General features: G+C 48.8%; 1 protein-coding gene across 2 annotated transcripts; it reads right to left on the bottom strand.

Moving 5' to 3' along the window:
- Positions 1-1,414: 1,414 nt before the first annotated feature.
- Positions 1,415-24,545, bottom strand: CLASRP (CLK4 associating serine/arginine rich protein). 2 transcript variants are annotated; one of them, XM_081200359.1, is made up of 21 exons: positions 24,430-24,544; positions 23,295-23,409; positions 22,488-22,585; positions 22,239-22,340; positions 21,115-21,194; positions 20,052-20,136; positions 19,154-19,299; positions 18,263-18,359; positions 16,560-16,638; positions 16,185-16,258; positions 15,800-15,841; positions 14,440-14,682; positions 12,833-13,090; positions 12,562-12,744; positions 10,498-10,537; positions 6,886-6,946; positions 6,700-6,758; positions 5,635-5,681; positions 5,431-5,513; positions 3,813-3,837; positions 1,415-1,590 (listed from the first exon to the last, which is right to left on the bottom strand). In XM_081200359.1, the coding sequence occupies exons 2-21, from the start codon at positions 23,391-23,393 to the stop codon at positions 1,548-1,550; spliced, it is 1,944 nt and encodes a 647-aa protein (XP_081056485.1). In that variant the 5' UTR covers positions 23,394-23,409; positions 24,430-24,544; the 3' UTR covers positions 1,415-1,547. The 2 variants fall into 2 exon arrangements, 1 of the variants encoding a protein (XP_081056485.1); XR_014009759.1 differs by lacking the exons at positions 1,415-1,590; positions 3,813-3,837 and having other exon boundaries at positions 5,478-5,513; positions 10,494-10,537; positions 24,430-24,545.

Here is a 24,545-nt window from a genome sequence, read left to right as displayed (position 1 = left end):
AGCTGTAACAAAATCTCACAGTATGAAGTGCTGCACCCCACCGCTTTCCTGTTTTGTTTCCCCAGTATTGCCAACATTACAAGCTCCCATTTTTGCTGTTTCGGGGGTCTCCCCCTAAGCCTGCTAATCCCTCCTTCTTGTGGGCAGCCCCATTTTAACTACACTAGCAGTAACGCAGCATCAACACTGTAGAGGGAGTTATTCTCTCATGCAATAAAGCATTGCAATACAGCAAATGCTGATTCAGCAGCTGCTTCTAAACAAACGGCAGGACCCTGGAGGGATGGCAGTTGACTGCAGATGTTTGGTGCTGGGTCTCCCGTGTTCTTTGGCATTTACCTGAAACTAGTGGTGCAGTGGAAATTCTCAGCTGCTTCGGCTCAGAGGAAAGTGAATTAAGGGGCCCTTGTTTTTAAAAAAATGCATTGCAGCTCAGTTCAGGCTCACGCACAGGCGTGACTTTTTTGTGTTTATCCTTTTGAGTATATCATAAACCATCATGAAATATCCATTTAGCCTACTGACCGCTGAGGACTCCAGCCATGGTGCTTTGATTCACACTGAGTTGCGCACACAGAGAACAGGATGCTGCCCTAGATAGGTTTTTGATTTGATCCAGCAAGGCTGTTGTGTCCAGAGAAGGGACCCCCTGGGTCATTTGTGCCTGCCCTTGGACTTATGTGACTATATTTCACTCTAGCACCCTGACTAGGACTGGGCGATATAACATCCAAAACTGGCGTGAAGTCAATTTTGTGATACCAGTTTCATAATTTCTGACCTGCCAACGTATCTCAAATCATGATTGTGTATGTGTGTGTGCTCTGCCAAAATCACAATGCCTCTCTAGATTATTGCAGCCCATTAACTCTGCCAGCTCAGCTCTCCCCTGCCTCCTGCAGGGGAAGTGAATGACAAGAGCAGGCGTCAGCAAAAATCACAATGCGGGGAAAACTGTGAAGCCAGCCAGTGCCTTGACATAGCTCCATCCTTCTTTCAGATACCATGATATATCACTATACCACAATGTTTAGCTGGTGATATATCACAGTGTTGAAAACCATGTCTCACCCAGCCCTAGTCCTGACTCTAAGCATTGGTGGTGGGGAAAACCCAAAAGTAGGAGCGGGCTTGATTATTACATAGTAGTTGCTCTGATTGGTGCCTGTGCATTTTGCTTCACAACTTTTGAGCTGAGTGGCTTATTCCCAGGCTGGCTCTGGATGCAAGCGGAAGCCCTTGGACTTCCCATCCTCACTCCTTGCTGTGCATGATCTCTACAGGGCTTATTACACACAGCTTGGGGATGAAAGGAAGCGCACGTCCTTAGAAGCTCCTATCAAAGTCTTTCCGAAAGGGAGCAAGACGGTTCTGTGCAGCTGAAGGTGCTCGTCAAGAGATGACCGCTTCTGGCTTTATTTATGTATTTATTTAGACAGCATAGAAACAAAAACCAGCAATGTACAGCGTTATTACAGGATTACATGAGGCCTGGTGAACCAGCTGGGCGGGAGGCAGGCAGCGTGGAACAGAACCAGGAACAGATTCTAGTGGCGGTAATGAGGGCTCCGAGATCGGGACCGTGAATGCCTGTAGGAGGCAGAAAAACAGGTCACATGAGAACTCAGAAACCTATATACCGTATTTTTCACTCCATAAGACACACCTAGTTTTTAGAGGGGGAATGCAAAAAAATAATATTCTTTAAAGGGAGCGCTGAGCAGAGGCTGTATGCATCCCAGGCTCTGCTCAGCGCTCCCTTTCACGAGCCGCGTGGAGCGTGTGTGTGGCTCTTGGAGGCTTTTCCCTGAGGAGGGAGAAGGGACTGACGGGCTGCCCTTCTCCCTCCTCAGGGAAAAGCCCCCAAGAGCTGCACACACACTCCACACGGCTCTTTAAAGGGAGCGCTGAGCAGAGCCTCCCACCTGCATTCGCTCCATAAGATGCACACACATTTCCCCTTACTTTTTAGGAGGGAAAAAGTGTGTCTTATGGAGCAAAAAATACAGTAGTAAGAGTTCCACAAAGTCACAACTCCTGTCGGTGGTAGATGATTGCTCTGTTAAGCAAGCACTAGCCAGGCCAACACGGTGTAGCAGATAAGAACACTGAACTTGGTATAGGGAAGTGGTCAAGCACTTTTAATTGCCGAGCCACAAAGCCCACAGTGGCTGGCCTTCCTTGGGAAAGTCTTCCTCTGTGTCAGCTGCATTTTATTGGGTTTTTGTGGAAGTAAAAAAATCAGAAGGCCTAATACTGCAATGCACCAAGCTGCTTGGAAGCAGGGCAAAGTACCGTATTTTTCGCTCTATAACACGCACCCGACCATAACACGCACGTAGTTTTTAGAGGAGGAAAATCCGTAGGCATGCCACCCGTAGGCATTCCCTCCATAACACGCACAGACATTTCCCCTTACTTTCTAGGAGGAAAAAAGTGAGTGTTATGGTGCAAAAAATATGGTACATCCCACTATCCATGTACTTAACCATGTTACTTGTACAAAGAGACTTCAAGGGCACTTAATGACAACTCATAAGTTCAGAACTAGTCACTTGGGTCTTAATAAAGATAATGGCTTCCTGTCCCGACAGATGTGGACACAATTATCCCAGAGATTCCGAAATAAGTTATCACCTCTCCGCCACTTGCAGAGGCTTCTCATGCCTACTGTTTCCCTAGTTATTAATATTTAGGCAGAATTTATAAACATTGCTGTTCACCCAGACGCTTGTTGGCTGAAATATATTATTCTTGGCAACTCTGAAAATTATTTAGCTGGGAAAATATTCTGCCTTTTTAAAAAAAAATCCTTTGCATTGTTTTTGCTGTTTTGTTGTTTACTACCCCAGGCTCCTTTGGGAGGAAGGGCTAGAGAAACAGCTAAAGACTTTTTTAGGTTTCCTGCTTGGCAGGGGGTTGGACTCGATGGCCCTTGTGGTCTCTTCCAACTCTATGATTCTATGACAATACAGAACATGCATCTGAAAGCTTGGACCAAATGACCACAAACTCTTTCTTTTTGCATCTCACTGCCATTCAGCTCCTGCCTTGCATTTTTCTTCTTTAAAATTATTCACACACGTGGGTGTGTATGTGTGTGCAAACGCAAGCAAGCACAACTATACATATATAGTTCTGTGGACCACCCTGAAACTTCCTGGTATGGGGCGGTATATAAATTCAATAAACAATAATAAATAAATAATATACAGTGGTACCTCTAGATATGAACGGGATCCGTTCCGGAGCCCCGTTCGCATCTAGAGGTAAACGTAACTAGCGACGGCACGTCTGCGCGCGTCACTTTTCGCCGCTTCTGCGCATGACGTCATTTTGAGCGTCTGCACATGCGGTGAAACCTGGAAGTAACGCGCTCCGTTACTTCCAGGTTGCCAAGGAGCGCAACTTGAACGCGCTCAACTCGAAGCATACTTGACCCGAGGTATGACTGTACACACACACACACCCTGCCAACTTGAGATTTCATTTCCTGCACCGAACAAAGTAGGCTTGTGCCCATGAACATAGGAAGCATATTGCTCATGCCTTAGCAAATCTAAGAAGACTTGAAGGTGCCAAAGGACCCTTTGCAAACTGTTAAAGTGGCTGGAGAACATCTGCAGCCTGAGAGGGATCAGACTGGCCTCACGTTCAAACTATTTAAATGTTTCAGGCAGCTCAGAGGAAGAAATGCAGGTTCTGAAAGGCGCCTGTATCTCTCCACCTCTGCTCCGTCTTATCAGCTCAGTGAGAGGCCTGCGTCTATCTCCCTTTCGCCACTAGAGTCAATAAGCAAAAGCAAAATTTACCTCCTCGAAGAGCTGTAGTCTCGACCTGCAAGACAAACGGGAAAGTCAAGAACCCCCAAATTACATTTCCGGAACTCTCCGCATTTGCCCATTTAGGCTAAACCTGTTAATCTCTTAGCAAGGGCAGTGGAGGAAGGAAAGGATGTGAACCTTTAAGAAGCCATTAAGAAGCAGAAAAATCACGGAGACCCTCTGGTGCCCCTGAGGCTCGGTCAGCCTTTACAAGGGACAAAGCCTCTTGTTGTAGGACAGTCCCTGTACTATGGAACTCCCTGCAAACAGAGGTTTGGCAAACCGCCTGGCAGGAATATTTGCTTCCTTTCAGGGTCCCAAAGCCTGCAGAAAAGCGAGTCGGGGATGAATCGGCTATGGGGGACCACCTAATTCTCTTCTTAAATCTTTACAAGGGTGGAATTCATGTTCTAATCCAATGTTACCGCACTCCAACCACCCCAGGGTCAGAGCAGAGGTTGGATGGCCCATCTGTCGTGGATCCTTTAGTTGAGATGCCTGCATTGCAGGTGGCTGGACTAGATGATCCTAACTACAATTCCATGATAGTTGTGTGTGTGTTTTTCAGGAAGAGTCAATCTGCAAACAGTGAAGTACAGTGGTACCTTGGTTCTTAAATTTATCCGTTCTGGAAGTCCGTTCCAAAACCAATGTGCACTTTCCCATAGAAAGTAATGCAAAATGGATTAATCCGTTCCAAACTTTTAAGAACAACCCCCTAAAACTGCAATTTAGCATGAATTTTACTATCTAACGAGACCATTGGTCCATAAAATGAAAGCAAGCAATAAACAATGTATTGCAGTCACACAATCCATCAATCAGTAGCTGAACTGGGTTCCATATAAAAAGGTAAAGGGACCCCTGACCATCAGGTCCAGTGGTGACCGACTCTGGGGACGGTGCTCATCTTGCTTTATTGGCCGAGGGAGCCGGCGTACAGCTTCCGGGTCATGTGGCCAGCAGGACTAAGCCGCTTCTGGCGAACCAGAACAGCGCACGGAAACGCCTTTTACCTTCCCGCCGGAGTGGTACCTCTTTATCTACTTGCACTTTGATGTGCTTTCGAACTGCTAGGTTGGCAGGAGCTGGGACCGAGCAATGGGAGCTCACCCCGTTGTGGGGATTCGAACCGCCGACCTTCTGATCAGCAAGTCCTAGGCTCTGTGGTTTAACCCACAGCGCCACCTGCATCCCCTAGGGTTCTATATAGTCACACACACAAAAAGAACCGCAAAAACGCAAAATAAATAGCAAAAACAGACAGACCTTAGCATAACACTCAAAACAGAAGCGTAACACTCAAAACGGAGCATGTTCAGGTTCTAAAAAACATTTGCAAACCAGAACACTTAATTCCAGGTCTGCAGTGTTTGGGTTCCAAGTTGTTTGAATACCAAGGCGTTTGAGAACCAAGGTACCACTGTACTCATGAGGCATGAATGTTTTGGCCAAGACCTCTCTACTTGTCTGGGTGAAGTTCTTTTATCTCTGTAGGGACCTCACTGTCAAAGTAGGACCCCCAAAATAATGATCTTTTCTTCGGTGCTTGACAACAGCCCCATTGCCACTGTGCTCTTCCTCCCACCAGCCCCAGGGCACTCACTGTAACGTGGGGAAGGAGACCGACTCTGCCGGCTGTACTGCCGCTCCCACTCCTCTCGTTCCTTCTCCCGGCGCTCGCGCTCCCTGCCAAGAAAAAATGCTGCCGATTTAGCAGGCAGGCAACCAAGCCACTCCCTCTCCCCCCCCCCCACGCTCCCCCACTGCTCCATGCCGGGAGGGGCAAGGAAACCCCAAAAGACATTACTTCATCCGGATCTTCCTAGCCATGGCACGCAACTCATCTTCCCGCTCCTGGAAGAGACGAGATAGCACATGCCAGTCAGCCGAACGGTGAACACCACGCAAGGCAGACAAGCCAAGGGCGACCTTGGCAAACGGTACGCTCTGCAGCGAGAAAATGGTAATTCTGCAAGTGGAATAAAATTCTGCATCCTTGAAAGCCATGGTTAGCTTTGACTCGCTATGGATCGTTTGAACATCCAAACGCCCAGCCCGGTAGACTCTCGTAGCAACGGACCACAATGTGAAGCCATGCTTTTTTCTGTTGGCTTGCTTTTAAGTATGCTTTGGCACTATGGCTGAACCTCAGCAGTCTGGTGTAACCATGGTTTGTTTGGCCAACTTGCCAAGTTACAAAGGTGCAAGGCAAGAGCTGTTAGAAAATAAGTGAAACCAAAGAAATAAGCTGTGGCTTGCTTGCTCATCTGTGAGACAACTTGTAGTTTTTGTTGAAGAAACCATGGTTAGAAGAAACCCTGCGTTTAGTGTTGCAAGCTTGTCTCAGAATCATGGAGTTGAAAGGGACCATGAGGGTCATCTAACCCAAGCCCTTGCAATACAGGAAACCTTTTGCCCAACGTAGGACTCAAAGACACAACCTTGAAATTAAGAGTCTCATGCTCTACTGACTGAGCTGGCAAGGCTTATTAGACAACAACGGGAAACTGAGCTTTTCATGTCATCGGCCTGGTCCTTTGGAACACACTGCCAATAGAGGTTCAGCAAGGGTTTCAACTTTTAAATGCCTGCTGAAAACTTTTCTAATCCATCAGGTTTCTGCAGACAATTAAAAACGCCTCCTTCCATAATACCCAACTGCCTTCTGACTTGTAAATTTTTATACGGTTTTATGCACAATTGTTGCAAACGGCTCTGAGATTTCTTCTCATGAACAGCGGTAAATAAATATTTTTAGGAACTGACAACAGCATCCCAGTTAGCATTTGTCCATTCCAGCTCCATTTTAAGTTTATTCCACTTGCAGAACAGGGCTTTTCAGACCGCAGAATTCAGTGCGCCTGCCAGTTACCTGTCTTTCGTGTTCCTGTTGCATCATCTTCTCCTGGGCGGCCTTTTTATCTGCTTTGACTGAAGAGGCAGAGTGGGGAATATGAGCGCGTGGAACCAAACAGGTCTAAAGAAGAAGATGGCTCCCCTGGGTGGGTCGCCCGCCCACCCACCACCCCAGCCAGCATCCTCCAGCCCAGATGCTTACACTGCCGGTTAAGCGCCTTCTGCATACGCAGCTTCAGCTTCTCCTGTGGGGTCAGCTTTGGCTACAAGCGGAAGGCAAACAGAAAGGTGTTAAGAGGTTGCCCCCGCCTTGGCCTGAACTCACAGTCAAACGAGTCTGGGAGAAGGCATACATGGGGAGAAAAGGGCCTTGGGGGAGGGACCCTATATAATGTATTTCCGCAGTGTCACACAACATCTGGAGGGAGGAAAAGAGAGACCTCAAGACAGCCAGAGTCCGACTTTCAAGCAAGGAAGAGTAGGTTGAGTTCCAGGGGACTCACCAGCAGCACACCCTGCTCAAGGAGGGGGCTGCTCAAGGGAGGCCATCTCCCCAGGATATATAGCAGGAGAGCCAACAGAGGCCTATGGGCTCCTTTGCCTGTAACGATCAGGAGCCAGGCGCTTTCAACTGAAGGGGATTAATCTTTTTAAAGGAGGAGCGTTTCAAGTGCGGAAAAAGGAAGCTGGAGCCTGTGGGAAGGGAAAACAGTCCCTGGAAATCTAGACTGGGCCATTCCCAAGGAGGTGGCGGTAGGGAAGGTGCAAGGAATCAACTTAACACACATTGACAGGGTACTGAAATCCACTCCAATCCCTACAAGGTTGTTAAGCAGACAGTCATGGCGACTGGGCATCCAAGTCAATGGATAATGTTTGCTGGTACTCAATGGCCTCGAAAAGGGCAGGCAGGAGAGCTGAAAATTGCATCTCCAGTAAAAATGTTAAGGCCAATAACTTTCGAAGGGTTCTTTGCAAAGGTGGGCTTCCATCCGCTTCTCCTCCACTCCTTCCTGTGGCTGGGATAATCCTCAAGAGAACACAGGGGTTCCCAACATCCTCTGTGCAAGCTGCTTGTGGTGCTTCTGTGGTCACTGGTATGAATTACCCCACCCCAACCATAAGCCCTGAGAACCCCCACCTTTCCATCTAAAAAGAAGAAGACAAGCCAAAGTCCTAGCACTCATGATTGCTGAAACACCAGACACAAGCAAACAAGCCCCACCCCACCCAACTCTTCATTAAGTGTCTGAAGTTTAGTCTTTCAGAACCTGAAACCTCTTGGTGACTCTCAACCAAATGTGTTAATTGTCTTCGCCGGGAAAATACTGTTGGGAGAAAATCTCATTGGGAGATGGGACAGTTCTGCCTCGGGGTCCAAATGCACACAAGCAAGTCGTGGCTGGGTGCTGCAGTCAATGAGCAAGGATCCCCACTGTAGCTCAGCCAGTCCTCTGCTGTCACCCATGATGGGTTGGCTCTCAGGATGAGGTTCCCATACATTTGCACTGTTTGAAGAACGTGGACTATGGGGCCATCACCTGCACCCCCACGTGCCAGGATAAGCAGCCCTTCACTGGACTCCCACCCCCCACATTTCTACTTTCCATGCCAAAGTAGGGACATTTGTGCCCACCTGTGAGCATCAATTCCAACCGCTACCACTACTTCTCAAAGACATGCCCAGACATAAAGAAAACTAGCCCAAGGGCACTCCCTGAGCAAGCCCAGTTTAAAACAGAGAGAACTTGAACTAGAAGAGTTAAATAAGCTGCGAAAAGACAAGAAAGCCACATTTGCCTTGGGAGACCTGGCTTTACACTTTGAGAGATGGGGAAAGAAACAGTAGATTTGTTAAACTATGCCCTAAAATCGAGAGGTTTCACTTCCTTCCTTGAGCTTCTGAAGAGCTGCAAGCATCGTTCAGGTCTACAAGTAGTTTCTTCCCCTACAAATTCCAACAAGGAAATTGGCTAGCAAGTAGCGTCCTTTGCTTTAGGCTCCAGCCCAAGCAAGATCGAAATTCACAGACAACCCCCACCTCCCCAATGGCTCAGCTGCCTGCTTGCATAAGCAATCTCTCTGGAAGGTGAACCTGTGGTTTTCCGCATTGATTTTTTAAAGCTCTATACCAACTTTTCATGCCTTAAGAGTTGAAAGCAAACGTTTGAGCAGGGGTGGCTGTGCTCTGCCATGGACCACCAACAGCAGGCAGGAGTCATTTCTAGGAGAAGCACAATCTTTGAGGGAGCAAGCGGACACCGTAACTGAGATAACAAACGTAGTGCTGTTGAAAACTCTCTTCAGTCGTGCAGTGGCTTGAGCTAGGGCTAAAAACCTCCTGCGCACATAAACGCCACCATCCATACCTCAAATCTGTCTTGCTGACACCATACCCCATTGTTTAAATGCTCAGGGAATTCCATGAGATGTCAGAAATGCTCACGCTGGAGCCACTCACAGCTCCCAGTGGCTCTCTCTGGGACTGAATGCCCACTCAGATATTTATATCGAGAGCGGGGGATACTGTCTACATATTTCTCTTAACCCAGATCATAAAGAAGCCCTTGGTTGTGCCAGAGGCTGCCAACACTTTCAGGTCACTCCTTGGATACTGAACCAAGGATCAGGAGGCATTACTCCAAGGTAGTCCACTGAAAGCCACCCAAGACTCAAGACAAATCAAACATCTGGAGGGAACCCTGTTGGCAATCCCTAACATCAGCTTTAAGGCCTGGCTTGGGGGGGGGGGGAATGCTTTTGGATGACGTTGTGTGGGGAAAGGGCATGTGACAGCTGTTGCTTTTTCAACTTTTTCCTCTATTTTTCAATATTTTATTGCTGCTTTGGTTATTATTTCTCCTAAATGGTTTCTGAAGCTTTTGTTGTTTTAATGCACTGTTAGCTACCTTAAGCCCACCGAGGAAAGGCAGGGTATGAGGGATTTAATAAATGGAGGAGGAGGAGGAGTAAATCTACCCATTGTTCTAAACAGCCCCAACCACCAGGAGCAAGGATGCATCAAGACTGGCCCAAGACACAACTCCACCCGGCTTTCCCCTGACAGATGCTTTCCCAACGGGCTCATGGTTGGGTAGGAAGACAGCTCAGCAGCACTGCCATGTTTCTTTATATGCACACTGGTTTCCCATGCGGTGGGGTGGGAACAGGCAGGGCATTTCAGGGGAAACGGAGCCATAAAACATGGAAGGAAAAGGCTTCCAGGAGAAGCGAGATCTGGTTTTGGTCCCAACAAGAGGAAACTACCAGAAGCCAGGGCTGCATGGCAGGATCAGTGCAAAAGTGTCAACAAGAGAGAGAACAAAAAATCCAAGTTAACAGGTAAACCCATGCATTCATAACACACACACACACACACACACACACAGAGAGAGAGAGAGAGAGAGAGAGAGAGAGAGAGAGAGAGAGAGAGAGAGACTCCCCCAAAGAGACAACCCCTGGTATTAGATTCTAGACCTGGTCAGGAAACCCCCCTCCAAAGCAGCTATCCACCCACCCCCTTTGGCTATACCAAAAAGTTAAACCCCAACATTAACACAAACTTCCCTGGAGACCCAACCCCCTCAACACTAGCCTGACAAGGTCCAAATTTAAAAGACGGCTTCCTGGTTTGGTAGCACCCTAAGGAGGTGCTCAAGAGCTACATTTCTGACCATGTCTGAAGCAGTCAAGTGTGGCCATCCAAACTCTAAAAAAACGACAACACTCCCCCCCCCCCCGCATCTCTATTGTTTCCCTGCGTCTTTTTCTGCAGTGATGGAAATTAAGAGGTGAGGTTTAAATTCTTACTGACTTTGGCAGCTCCTGTCTCTTTACCACCGGCAGTTTCAGCCCTGGAGAAAAGGGAGGGAGAGAAGGTAAACAGGTTATATTTGTTACAGCAGAAGAAAAAAATACGGGTGCCCACTCTGGGACAGGAAGGGGTAGGAACGTCAAGTCAGTACAGACAAAAAGATGCTCAAATGCACCTGCTGCTAAAGGAGCACCTTTTGCTGCAGAGGCTGCTATTTCTATTCCCAGATTTTATTAGCCACTGTGGACCCCTGAGCAGAAGAAACCTGCTTGGCTGCAGGAGTTGCAGGAAGGAGGCATACAAGGTACAGTGGTGCCTCGCAAGACGAAAAGAATCCGTTCTGTGATTCTCTTCGTCTAGCGGTTTTTTCGTCTTGTGAAGCAAGCCCATTGAAGGATTAGCGGATTAGCGCTATTAGCGGCTTTTAGCGGCTTATCGGCTGATCGGATCAGCTGATAAGCGGATTAGCGGCTTAGAAAAAGGGGGGGAAGGAAAAAAAACCCGCAGGAACTCGCAAGACATTTTCGTCTTGCGAAGCAAGCCCATAGGAAATTCGTTTTGCGAAGCACCTCCAAAACGGAAAACTCTTTCGTCTAGCGAGTTTTCCGTCTTGCGAGGCATTCGTCTTGCGGGGCACCACTGTACCATCCAACCATCTTAGGGACCCCACTCTGGATTTGGGTAGGGTTTACTCCTTAGCCTTTCCTTCTCCCGAAAATAGCCCACAAGGCAGCACAGGTTTCAGATCAGAATCTTCCTTCTCCTAGAAGGGTTCCTTTTCCAGGTTGATATACTATTGTGTTTGATACTGCAGTGACTGCAACGTTTGTTGCTTGCCAAAGCTATTGCAATTCTTTTGCGAGCCACCCTGAGCTCAACAGTTGTTGTAGGAAAAAGCAGGCTACAAACATTAAATTGAAATAATAATAATAATAATAACTTTTTTATTTATACCCCACCCTCCCCGGCCAGAACCGGGCTCAGGGCGGCTAACACCAATAAAATTACAATAAAAAGTAATAAAAAAGAAAGAACAGTTAATTAAAATACGGGTTGAAGTAATGGTTAAAATACAATTTAAAATGCAGCCTCATTTTAGTAGTAGCCCATAAATCAAAACCATAAGGGGAGGGAAACATAAGGGTCAGACTGAGTCCAAACCAAAGGCCAGGCGGAAAAGCTTCGTCTTGCAGGCCCTGCGGAAAGATGTCAAATCCCGCAGGGCCCTGGTCTCTTGTGACAGAGTGTTCCACCAAGTTGGGGCCAGTACTGAAAAGACCCTGGTTGAGACCAATCTAACAACCTTGCAGACCTCCAAAGTGTTGTTACCGTATTTTTCGCCCTATAAGACGCACTTTTTCCCCTCCAAAAATGAAGGGGAAATGTGGGTGCGTCTTATGGGGCGAATGCAGGCTTTCACTGAAGCCTGGAGAGCGAGAGGGGTTGGTGGCGCCGACCCCTCTCGCTCTCCAGTCTTCAGGAGAGCCCCAGCGCCAGCCCAAGGTCGGGGGACAGAGGGAGGCAGAACGCCGCCATCCCGCTGTCTCCCGAAGTGGTTTGGAGGCTGACGGCGGGGAGAAGAGCGCTTCTCCCCGCCTGCCTGCCCCACCACTCCGGGGACAGCAGGGAGACGCGCTGCGTCTCCTTGCTGTCCCCGGACCTGATCGCAAGGCGGGCGGCGGGGAGAAGAGCGTTTCTCCCCGCTGCCTGCCCCACAAGCGCCTGGGGGGAAATAATTTTTTTTTCTTTATGTCCCCCCCAAAACCTTGATGCGTCCTATGGGCCGGTGCGTCCTATGGGGCGAAAAATACGGTATTTGTGGACTGTAAGCTCCTCCGTGGGGCATACCGGGAGAGGCAGTCCTGTAGGTACGAGGGTCCTAGGCCGCATAGGGCTTTAAAGATCAAAACCAGCACCTTAAACCATAGCTGTCAACTTTCCCCTTTTCTTCGAGGAATCCTATTTGGAATAAGGGAATTTCCCTTTAAAAAAGGGAAACGTTGACAGCTATGCCTTAAACCGGACCCTGTACTCCAATCAAAGCAGCGTGCGCCCCTTGCTCACTTTTTCAGTTTCTCCCCTACAGCTGGGGAAGCCGCAGGCCTCAGCAGTTTCTCTCTGGCTGGAGACGCTGACCGGCTGCGGCTCCGTGACTCGCTGTCGCTGCGGCTGCTGCGGCTGCTGCTCCAGTGCCTCCCTCCCCTGCCGCTGCTCCACCGGTAGCGTTCTCCAGACCGTGAATGGCTTCTAGGGATGAGAGAAGAAGCATGTTGTTGGGGATCGATTTCTCTCTCTCTTCCCCCCCCCAAAAAAATCAGGAGCTCCTCCGACTCACCTGGACCTGCGGCGGGAGCCGTATCGCCAGCCCCGCTCGGGGGAGCGAGATCTGGAGTGGCGCCGGCCATCCCGCGAGCCTCCCGCCGAATAGCGCCTCGTTCTGCTTCGGGACCGGGAGTACCTGTGGCTGCGCGAGCGGCCGTAGCGGCTAGCTCTGTGATAACCGCCGGCCCGGTGAGACCGCGAGCTGGAGCGCGAGCTTGAAGACGAGGACGTGGACGACGTGGAGGAGGAAGAGGAGGAGGTGGAGCGTCGCCTGTAAAGAGGAGAGTCACGGCGCTGGATATTCACACGGCACAGGCAGATCGGCAGGTGCGGGGAAAGTTGAGGGGAGCGGGGAAGACGAGAAGGTGCAGGAGGAGACCCCAGGAGACCAAGACCCAGCCCTGCCGACGGGTCCGCAAGTAGAGACAGAAGCTTCCCAATTAGCAACTACAGTGCCGGAGCTCAAAACATTCACATCTTCAACTTCCTCTCTTTGCTCCGCAGCAAGCAGAGCACACCAGAGGAGCAGGAAGGGGTTGGGAGACCCTGTGGGATGTTGGGTTACTGCCAGATCTCACTGTAAACTCGCTGCAGCTCGCCATCCATTCCATTCCTGATCATGCCAACTTTTAGCTCTCCACGAATGGAAAAAAGCTTTCATTGGAAAAGTTCTGCGTGGAAACAGATTCGGAGCGAGAGACTGGAGGTGGGGGGGGGGCATTGACTAAACTGTACGGATTCTTGCAGCCTCCCAAATCTTTGAGCAGTGAAAAACTGAACGAATGCTTCCAATATGCAATTGTGGTTTTGCTGCTAACGTCCCCAAGCTAGTAGTTAGTGATTTCACTGTTCTAATATCAAATCTATGGTCTAGTTCTCATATTGAGGTGGTTGACCTGGGATATACCACTTCAGACTTTAAAAAAAAAAAAATTCCCTTCCCGTGGGAAACTGGCGTGGCAGGGAGAAAGGTGGCCTAGATCCTTTCTCCCCAACCTTTAAAACCATTTCCACACCTGCAATCTTATGGGACACAGCCTACAAGTTAACCATCTCATCCTTTTGCAGTATTCAATTTTGTCTGTTTACAAAATTTTATGTTTCAACTTGCAGTAAACCAGCAACCCAGGGCTCTGGGATGCCCCAACCAAAAAGTACAACAGGGCCCATTTTAACTCAAGGCAGCCACACAGGATCTCTGACCTTCCTGCTTCCTTCAGTGAAACAACAGCAGCTACTGCTGTTCTCGTTGGAGAGATACAAGATGAGCCAGAAAGAAAAACCGCAGCCCCATATTCTCCCCCTGATACAAACCACGGCTGACCCCGCCCACCTTCACATCCCTTGGACCAACCACCCTTAGGTTTCCCAGCATTCCACAGGAAGAAGGGAATCTCTACTTCCCCTCATTTCCCAGGGGGACTCTGCAACGAACAGTTTGGCTTTGTGGGGATTGGCCCACAGGAGAGGCCAGTGGGAATGCAAAGTTCCCAAAAGTTGGTGGTCAAGGTTCTGAGCAGTCGGGGAGGATGGGAAAGAAAATAAGAAGTCAACCTTTGACCCTGGAATGGTCTCTGCTTTAAGGTTTGGGAAAGCGAGGCAGGTACGAAAGTTACCGACCGGGAGGAGGCGCTATGACCTGCCGCAGCGCTGCCCTGCTGCACTTGGCTGGAGCGTGCCTTGCCGAGGGAGGCGGGCTTCCTGGGAGCTCCTGCGGTTTGAGCGGCGGCGGCGGCAGCAGCGGCAGCGGCTGCCTCTTCGTCACTTCCCCCGAAGCTGGTGATGAAGGTGATCTTCTCCTCGTGACCCGGGGAAGGCGAGCGAGAGCGGGAACGGGACTCGGAAGTGGATTCCGAGGGCGATCTGACGGATCAAGGCAGATAATCAACTGCAGGTTATGAGCAGCAGAACAGAGCAGCTGCGCGTTCCACTTGCTCTTTATCAGACACCCCAACAAGATTTAGGGATGCAAAACTCAGGTGTTCAGGAGCGTTGAGCATCCTTGATCTGCACTAAGCCATCTGGGTGATGCAGTCTTGCTTGTGGACGTATCTTGTCTGAACAGACCAAAACCCACCTAGCTCAGTGTCCTTTTGAGAGAGGTCCAGCAACCAGCAGGTATTACTAAGTGGACTACCAGCTACTTTCTCCCCACCTATGTGGTAGAGGATGGGCCAAGCCCCTGGAAGGCAGCCCAAGCTGGGCTCAGTGCAACACTAGCAAACTCTGTGGTGCAATGAAGCTTAGGAAACAGCTGGGGAGCAAAACCACCTTGGACAAAACACAAAGCCATCAGCGTGGAGTTTCCCCCCGCAAGGCAACTCAGAGTTATTTGCCTCACACTGGGCCCCAACTCTCTCTAAACAAAGCGAAACACACACAGAGATAGCATGTGTTCTGCAAGTATAGTCATATCTCATGTTGTGTCCGTTTCAGGCTATGTGTTTTCGTGTTGCGTCCCACTGCTCACGCATGCGCAGAGGCGCTAAATCACACCGTGTGCATGCACAGACGCAGCACTTTGGCTTGTGTCAGTTCCATGTTACAGACAGGCCTCCAGAACGGATCCCGTCCGTAACACGAGGTTCCACTGTACAGATGTTTTGTTGAATGCGAATGAAAACCTCCCCTTCAACCCAAGGATTACGGAGGAACATGAGCTGGCAGCAGAATATCCAGCCTAAATTCCATGCCATCTGCTGCAACTGTGCTCAATCCATGTCTTGCTGGCCTTTATATCCCAATGTTCCACGTTATGCTCTATACAGTGTTCTACTTCCAGCCTTTTACAGCAGCAAGGGTGCCTCGAACTATGCAAACACCACATTTTGGCTGTCTGGTTGACAGGGAACAGCCCATGTTTGCTTGTTTTAGAAACCCCACCAGAGAAACCGTGCGCCCATTGTGTGCAGGTATATGAAACTCCAAGAGTACAGACACCCACCAGCACATCTGGGGGGGGGCAGCTGCATCCACTCACCGTTTGTAAGGATCATAGGTGGGACTGTCTCTCCGAGCGTAACTGCAACGATAGGGGATTAAATGAGGACAAAACCGGCACCGGTTCTAGAATCACAGAAGCATCACGGGAGACTTGCAAAAGCCCAACCTCTCAGGAAATGCTTCAGCCCAACTCAAGGGGGGCTGCCTATTTTTGCCCCAGCCGTGCCCCAGCATCCTTTCCTCCCTGCAGAGGCTGTCATACAGGCTGCCCTTGTTGCATGGCCCTCACCCAGGGCCCTGAGCTGCCATGAGGGACAAAGGGGAAAGCATTCCCAGGTGCTCCCTCTCAACTCTTGTGGAGAGACAGAAATGCCTAGGCTCGACGGCAGCTGAATTGAGCCCCCATCTTTAAAAAGGCTTACCTCGGAGGACTGATTTTCCTTCCTTTCAAACGCTTCTCTCGGAATTCCCTCCTCTGTCTCCGAGAGCGGCGGCCCTGGAAAGAGGGATAGTCACGAGAGAGTCCACCACGCCAAGAGGGAGGCCCAGAAAATGCTCCCATTTTCTGTTTTTCCTGGAATAAATTGGGTTTTTGGGGGGGTATCCCACCCACACCCCAAGCATGCTTCCATGAGGAATTGATCCTAAAGTTTTCCCTGCTGTTTAACCAAGAGGAACCTCTTGGTCCAGTCAGTCGTAAATAGAGGGAATCACAGATGATCCCTTGGGGTAGCAAGACGGGGTAGGCAAGATGGAGAGGGCTTCTTAGAACTGCCCAGGTCCCCAACTTTCCATACCGAGTACATGGCTTTCTCCTCCTCCAAGGCTTTGGCATGTTTGATGGCTTCTGCTTCCTCCTTGTCCTTCCGCAACATCCTTTCAGAAACAAGGGGAGGAAGGGGCAGGTGGGAGAAAGACAGGGATGCTTAGAATCGTGGGGGGGGGGAGGAACAGGCCTTCTAGTGTCCCGCAGCAGCTATTCTAACTGGTACCAACACATTCAGGGCTCCCCACTCCAAAAAATCACCCTCAATTTGGTACAAGGTCTCATGTCTAACTCAAAAGGCAGGCAAGAGCCTAGTGGCAAGCTTAGGCCTAGTAATAATTCAGCCATTACTGCTAAAACCAGGCTCTCCTCCCCCATTCCCTCCCCCCAACCAAGGGGGAAAGGGCTGCTGTTCCCCTAAGCACAGACTTCTAGTACCTGTCCCCCTCAACTGGCCCTGTGAGAACCTCAATGACATTATAGACAGCAGAGTAACTCCCGACTGCAAGGGAAAGACACTACTGCCAGTATCATGTGGCTTACAGCTGACAATCCAAAGCTTTCTAACATGGATCTACACGTTTTATGCATGTGGTGTCAGAAAGAGGGGGGCAAGTTCTGAATTACGAGGTGTTTGCTTGCTTGGTTTCTGCAGCACAGCATTTTTACCCCATGAAATGAGCCCTACAGGGTCACATCTTAGGCTCAGCTAAGTCAGCCTTCCCCAATCCAGATGTTTTAATATTACAACATGGCTGGCTGGGTCTGGTGGAAGGTGTAGCCCAAAACACATGGCGGGCACCAGGTTGAAGTCCAGCAGCAGCAGCAGCCAGTCAAAGAGAAGGCAACAGCCTCTCTTAAGGGTGGAGACTCTTTCAAGCAGAACCTAGACCACTTGAAAAGGTGACAGCCCTCCTCCCCTGGCTTGTTCCCCAGCAACTGGTATTCAGAGGGAGACTGTCTCTAAATATGAAGGTTTCATTTAACTATTGTGGGTAACAGCCACTCACAGACCTCTCCTTAAGAAATCTGCCTAATCCCTTTTGGCAAGCAGTAACCAGTGTGGTAGTTCTGAACCACCACTCCCATTGGCTAGGCTGGCTAGAGCGGAGAGCTATAATCTGTAGCACTGGCTATCCAAGTCAGTAGTTATTCAGCACGGCCAGTAGGTGCACATTCTGCAAGTTACTTATGCCTTCACAGAAGAAGAAATTCCTCTCCCCTGCCCTGACCAAATTGCCAGAGCTCCTTGGCTGACCCCAAAGGACATGGCGATGGTGAGCTTACATATCCACTCTTTAAACCTTTCATAATTTTATAAGCTTCTGTCTTGGGGAAGGTGGTCTACCCCTTAAATTATGTTGGGTGCCCTTTTCAGCACCTTTTCTCAGCTCCATGACATTACCCAGCTGCCTTGCAAATAAACCCATGAAGTCACTGGCCTGCAAAGAGTTTTACCAGTCTCCTGTAGAGGAGAGACTGAGCGCTCCAGACCTTCCTAAATCAACCTGCTGCATTTCCATGCTGGCCACAGAGGAAGGATGCAATACTCTACCCCTCCTGCAGGCAACTCCTTGTCACCCATGGTGTTTAAAAATAAGAGGCTGGGTACCATGCAAGGTCCCGGGTAACCTAGGTGATGCATCAGCCACTGCACAAGCCCAACGCCATGGAAACGCCTGGCTGATGATGCAGAGGAGAAGCTCAGGAGCCCCGACAGCACAGGCATCTTACCGGACAAAGTCTCCCTCCGCCATCCCATAGGTGGTTGCCTGCTTGTTCAGGTCAGCCACTTGCTCCTGGTTCAGCTCATCTACATCGACTTCAACATCTGCAAGCAACACAAGGGAGCCAGTTGGCAGCTGCACACTGAGGACCTTCATTTAACTAGGGATAATGTTCTCTGTGAGACTTCTCTTCTATTGATTTGTCCCATCCTTATGGAAACACACCTGGTGCCTTCATTATCAGTTTTCAGGCACCAGGCTAAGAACCTTTTCTTCCCTTAGGTCTATGGCAACTAAACTGACCACATCTTTTAGAGGGGTGAGTACAACTTGTCCCCTTTATGTTATCAGATGAGCATTTTAGATATTTTGCACTGTGGGTTTTAAACTGCATTAAATTTTACCCATTTGCATTTTTACCTTGTTAAAGTCGCCCTGAGCCTCTTTTTTTGCGCATGAAGCGACTAACGAAAGTAATACCATTTTAGTTATTATAAAGCTATCCAAGCCAACGCCATACGGCGATTCTGCATCGTCAAATCTACCTGCCAACTCGGAAGCAAACCCTACTGAGTTCAATGGAATTTACTTCCAGGTGAGTATGCGTAGGATCGCATCCTCAGTGGCAGGAGAACTCTGGGAGAAGTGGCTGAGGGTGGTGTGGCTGTGGGGGAAAATGCATGCGGCAGCAGATAGCTCTTGGGAAAGAATACAGGTCCCCATCTCCCACAGACCGCCACCTACTGCACATGGATTAGGGGTGGAAGCATACATCATGTTCAGCACATCGTAAGGCAGGAAGCAGACTGGGGATACTGGGAGAGGACAATGGAGCACCGTCAGATCCCCGACTTTCTAAAAGCCCAATCCCAAACGCCAGAAGGCCTTGGGGACATACCAATATCAGGGATAACTTCATCCTCATCCGTGTTGCTGTCTTCTTCCGAGTCTTCCTCCTCTGTTCTCTTCTCAGACGGGTTCTCAAGCTCCGCCACCGTGCTGTCCTCGTACGTGTAGCCGATGGATGCTTTCTTCTCTGCTAACCTAGTTGGTCAGACCCCTCCCATTAAGTACACGCTGGATGGAGTATGCAGCACAGACACCTGCGCTGGGATTCTAAAGCTCCCCCCGCCATCAAGCCATACCCCTCTTTGCAACCTTTCAAAGACGCAAAAGTAGGAGGGGGAAAGGAATGCCTGGGCCTGCTAAATATAAAAATATACATTCGCGTTGCCACTGAAATTCAAAAAGAATGTGAGGGTTTCTTCTCGGAAGGAGCTGCTTCATAAGGTTTTTGAGTAAAACAAAAGCCCTAGTCGTATTCCAAAGCAGGAAGGGGAAGCCTCAGGCCCAGGGGTGAAATGTGGCCCTTCATGTGTCTTATCTGGCCCTTGGCTCTCTCCTCAGGCTACAACCCTCACTGGCCTGCTTTGCCCTTCAACTGTTTTTCCAGGATTGATTGTGTCCTTGAACTCTGCTCATGCCTCTTGTCCTAATGGAGGGCAGAGAGAGAGGTGTGAGTAGGTGTGCCCCCAAACTAGCCTATGGTGCAAAGGTAAATTCTACATTTGTTGCTCCACCCACTTTTCCCCTGACCCCACCCAACACTAGCATGTGTCCTCTGCATGGAGGAGAATGTGGCCCTTGAGTTGAAAAGCTTCCTCACCCCTGTTCCATACACATTCAACCTGTCCTCAATCCTCTGGGTAGGAGAAAGGAACCAGCTCAAACATACAAAAGGCCTCCATGACTCTGCCTCCATGACTGAACTCAGTCGAGCTTCCCAATACACTCACTTCTTCTTTTCGTCCTCGTTGGGCTTCTGGAGTCCCCCGTACAGCTCATCAATGTAGATCTGATACAGACACTGCTCCTCTGAGACTGGGGGAGAGAGAGAGGAGGAGATGGAGGTGAAGCAGACCAGAAATTCCACAGGTCTAGCGCAAGGAAGACTGCCTGAGAGGGCAGAACAACTCTCCGTTCCTCCATCCCCATCTGCTGACTCCCCCTCCCCTCCAATCCTGACACACCTAGGAAGGGGAAAGGGCAGCTGAAGAGACCCGTTTCAGGCAGCAGGTAGCCAAAAGACAAGCAGATGTGTTTGCGGAGAGGAACTGCCACCAGCCTGCCCAAACTGGTCAAGCAATGCTTCTCCGCAGCCTGCCTCCAGAACTCCAATGTTCTCTTCCCCTGTCACTCAAGGAAGAAACCACACCCCTAGGGGGAGACACAAGATGGTATCAGCAGGAGCTGGGAAGCAAAGAGTGGCAACAGTGGTCCTTCCACTCTCAGCATGCACCAAGCAAGAATTTGTTCCTATCTGCAAACACACCTATACTTGCATCTCTCTCAGGCAAGCTGGTTTGAGTGTCTTCACAAATTTGCCGTACACAAGAGAGGCAGTTTATGGGGGGTTTGCTTCAGCTGGCTGGTCCCCCATCCCTGAATTGGACTGAGTACCGAAGAGTTTTTGGCATCTAGAGTTATTGCCTCCACCGGCTGAAGAGGCCACTCCTCCCAGCATTTGCAGGAGGCAGTACTGTCTTATCTTGTCATTGAGGGGATGAGAGAGAGCGGCAGCAATATCCTGATCACGGGGACTCCAAACTATGTCATGGGTCTGACATACTTCAGCCCTCCCTCAATCTCGCCCATTTAAGGGATATAAGAGAAGGTAATCAGATCAGTTGTGCTTCCTGGTGACTAACCTACAAAATAATCTGGGGTGTAACTTATCAGCCTTCTTGGCAAACAGTAGCAGCAACTGCCACCTGAGCCAGAACGTTAAGGACAGAAGCTCTACTCTTTCCTGACATCTGCCCTATAACAGAAGTAGAAAGAAAGTCAAAGGGAACTTACTGCCAGCGAAGTCGTTCTGCACCAAACCTCTATACCTTTCGTAATTGCATTTCCTCTCATCAGACTCCTGTTCTGGGGTACTAGAGAAGGAAGAGGAAGAGGCTTAGGAAGAGGGATTAGAATGCTAAATATTATGACGACAATTTGTGGGGAGGGAACAAATCTGAGTTATGGTGCCTAACCCATTGCTGAAAGCTGGTTGCTCGCTGTGCATTTAGAATTTAACATAATCTTTGTCCTTTTTTTAAAAAAATGACACCTTTCTAGCCCACAGATCGAAGCTGTTTCCTTTTGCATGTGAAGTATATGGTCTACCACTGAGCAAGGGCCCTCACCCCCACGTTCAAAGAAGTCAAAGGGGACCCCTTTAGCATCACAGGATTAATCGCATGGTTCTTTGGACCCTAGCTTACAAAGCCAACTGTTAAAAGGATGGAAAAATGCTCCATGAAGGCATAAGCAAAAACATACAGGTCTGCATGTAACCATTCATTTGCTTAGCTGTTTCTGAGGGAAATCCCTGCAAACATTTTTTGCATCGCTTAAATAGGAAGACAACCAGGGCATTTTACTTTAATAATGAAACCTCAATCCTTTCAACCATTAAAAAAAAAACCAAACAAGGTTAAAAACTAGTAGTTAGAGAATACCCATTAGCCTGCATAATTTTATGTTCATTTGCATAATACGGGAGCACAATTTTGGAGAAGACTCGCAGGCATTTCAAGTGCCAAATGGGTCCTTTCATAGCAAAATACCAGCCCACCCTCCTCTTCAGAAGTAGTACAGCAATGATCTGGCAGAGGAAATCCTCAAATCTCTCTTGGATAGCAACAAGGCTCTGTTGCCTCAAACTGTGCAGTATATATTCATAGCCCAACTGTGCAAAGATTCTGGACAATCCTGGCCTTAACCTACCCGACATAAGAGATCCCACTATTTCGTTTCACGCTTGCTTGCCCCTTCTGGATGATAAAGTCAGGCATCAAGCCTAATTATCCAAGCTCCTCTTTTCTTTGTTTCCAGCTTCTAATTAACCATTTCATTGTGCAAACAAAGCAAGGGACCCGAAACAAGGGGCAGTGCATCTCAGAATAATAAAAAAAAGCAAATGAACACCTTACATTGGGTTTAGCAGCGGAGGAGTATACATGGGAATGTAGTCCAGGTGGGCTCGAACATCAAACCGATCAATCATGTTGTTAGTATCCCCCTGCCATGGCATCCTGCAAGGGGCAAGATGTCAAGGGAAGGGGGTTAAGAAGTCCTTCCAAAATACCCTCGGGGAGGAATCACATGACAAGGGCAGCCTCCCCACTCGTTTTCAGTAGACAAACTTCCACATTGCCGGCACAGAGCTGAAAGCTACTCACATATTCACAGGGCTTTCAGCTGCAAGAGCCACAGCAGAATCTAAGTGGACTTTGCATGCACGGCCGTGGACCTGGAGGAACTGGGCGGGATCCTTTTTCTGGAAGAGAAGCACAACACAACAAGCTGTCATATTCCTAAGCAGACCGCAGCTTCATCTTGGCACAGTATGGTCTATGCTTATGGGAAGTGGCTTCAAAACTACAACTCCCATCATCCTTGGCCATTTGTCATGCTTGCTGGGGCTGATGGGAGTTACAGTTACGGTAACATAATAAAATAAATAAATAAATAATAATAATAATAATAATAATAATAATAATAATAGTAGTAATAATAGTAATAATAATAATAATAATTTATTTGTACCCCGCCCACCTGACTGGGTTGCTCCAGCCACTCTGGGCAGCTTCCGGCACATATAAAAACATAGTAAAACATTAAACCTTAAAAAGCTTCCCTATACATGGCTGCTTTCAGATGCCTATACAGAGACTCCTCACCTCTCCTTTGCAGGGCTTCAGATGAAGACTTTTGCAGTCCTTCCTGGAGATGGCAGGGACTGAACCTGTGACCTCTGCATATGCTCTATGAGTTCTATGCTCTATGAGTTCTATGAATTCTTATGAGTCACATCTTAAGAAGAAACCAGATGGTGCCATTCAAGAGCTACCTGCTCCCCATGATTTCCCTTTCCCTTTCTCAAGGATGAAGAGAGAAAGGAGCAGGACAGAGAGAACTCCCTCACTGGGAACACTGGATGAAAAGGGAGGGTAGTCATGAGCAGAGCAAAAGAGGGAGACACTCACTATCTTTTCGTAATACTCTCTCCGGCGCTCAGCTCGCTTCTTGTAATCAACCATCATCCCCCGGAGCTTGCGCTCATGCTTTCGAGCTTCGTGCCACATCCTGCCCGCCTACAATCTGTTAGAGAGAAAAGGGCAAGAACAGGAGAGAAGATGACACCAAAACTGCACGAAGCAACATTCTCACACACGTACCCAAGGATCTGTTGCACCCAGAGCAAATGTAATGGTTTGATAACAGCATTAAGAGATCTCATCGTGCATCAAGCCAACCAACTAATAATAATAATAATAATAATAATAATAATAATAATAATTTATTTATACCCCGCCCATCTGGCTGAGCTTCCCCAGCCACTCTGGGCAGCTTCCAACAGAACACTAAAATACAATAACCTATTAAACATTAAAAGCTTCCCTAAACAGGGCTGCCTTCTGATGTCTTCTAAAAGTTTTGTAGTTATTTTTCTCTTTGACATCTGGTGGGAGGGCGTTTCACAGGGCGGGCGCCACTACCGAGAAGGCCCTCTGCCTGGTTCCCTGTAACTTGGCTTCTCGCAGTGAGGGAACCGCCAGAAGGCCCTCGGAGCTGGACCTCAGTGTCCGGGCAGAACGATGGAGGTGGAGACGCTCCTTCAGGTATACTGGGCCGAGGCCGTTCAGGGCTTTAAAGGTCAGCACCAACACTTTGAATTGTGCTCGGAAACGTACTGGGAGCCAGTGTAGGTCTTTCAAGACAGGTGTTATATGGTCTCAGCGGCTGCCAAGAGAGGAGGCTGCCCATTATGTTGCTTAGACAAGTTACTACTCTGGTCTTGCCTCCTTCCAAGCAGCCTCAGGTGGGGGCAACTAATACTGGCATCTCTGCGCATCATTAGTGGATTCAACCCTCCCCAATGGAGAGGTGTGGCAGAATCAGCCAACCTCAGAGAACAATGCCTGCTTCACCTTGTGCAAATGATTTCTCTAAGTTTGCCTCCTTCAGATGGGGAGGAGTTGGATAGTAGAAGCACACTCTGAAAAGAAAACCTGTGCAGGTATAAGAATGAATTGGATAGCTGGGAAGAGTTGAAAGTCAAGGGAGCTTTGACAAATTGCACTGCAGCTGGAAGTCCTGACATGCAAAGCCAATACTCACTCAGAGCAGGAACTTGAGAAATGTCAAAATGGATGCTCTTCTTTTCACTAATCACAGCCCATGAAGAGATTGAAGACACTCTGTGTATCCAGGAGGAGTATCCTAGATAATTGTGA

This window comes from Podarcis bocagei (assembly GCF_964188305.1).
Source record: "Podarcis bocagei genome assembly, chromosome: 7".
In the NCBI taxonomy this organism is placed as follows: Eukaryota; Metazoa; Chordata; class Lepidosauria; order Squamata; family Lacertidae; genus Podarcis; species Podarcis bocagei.
The sequence above is the reverse complement of the archived record's forward strand: the minus strand, read 5'-3'. Positions and strand labels throughout refer to the sequence as shown.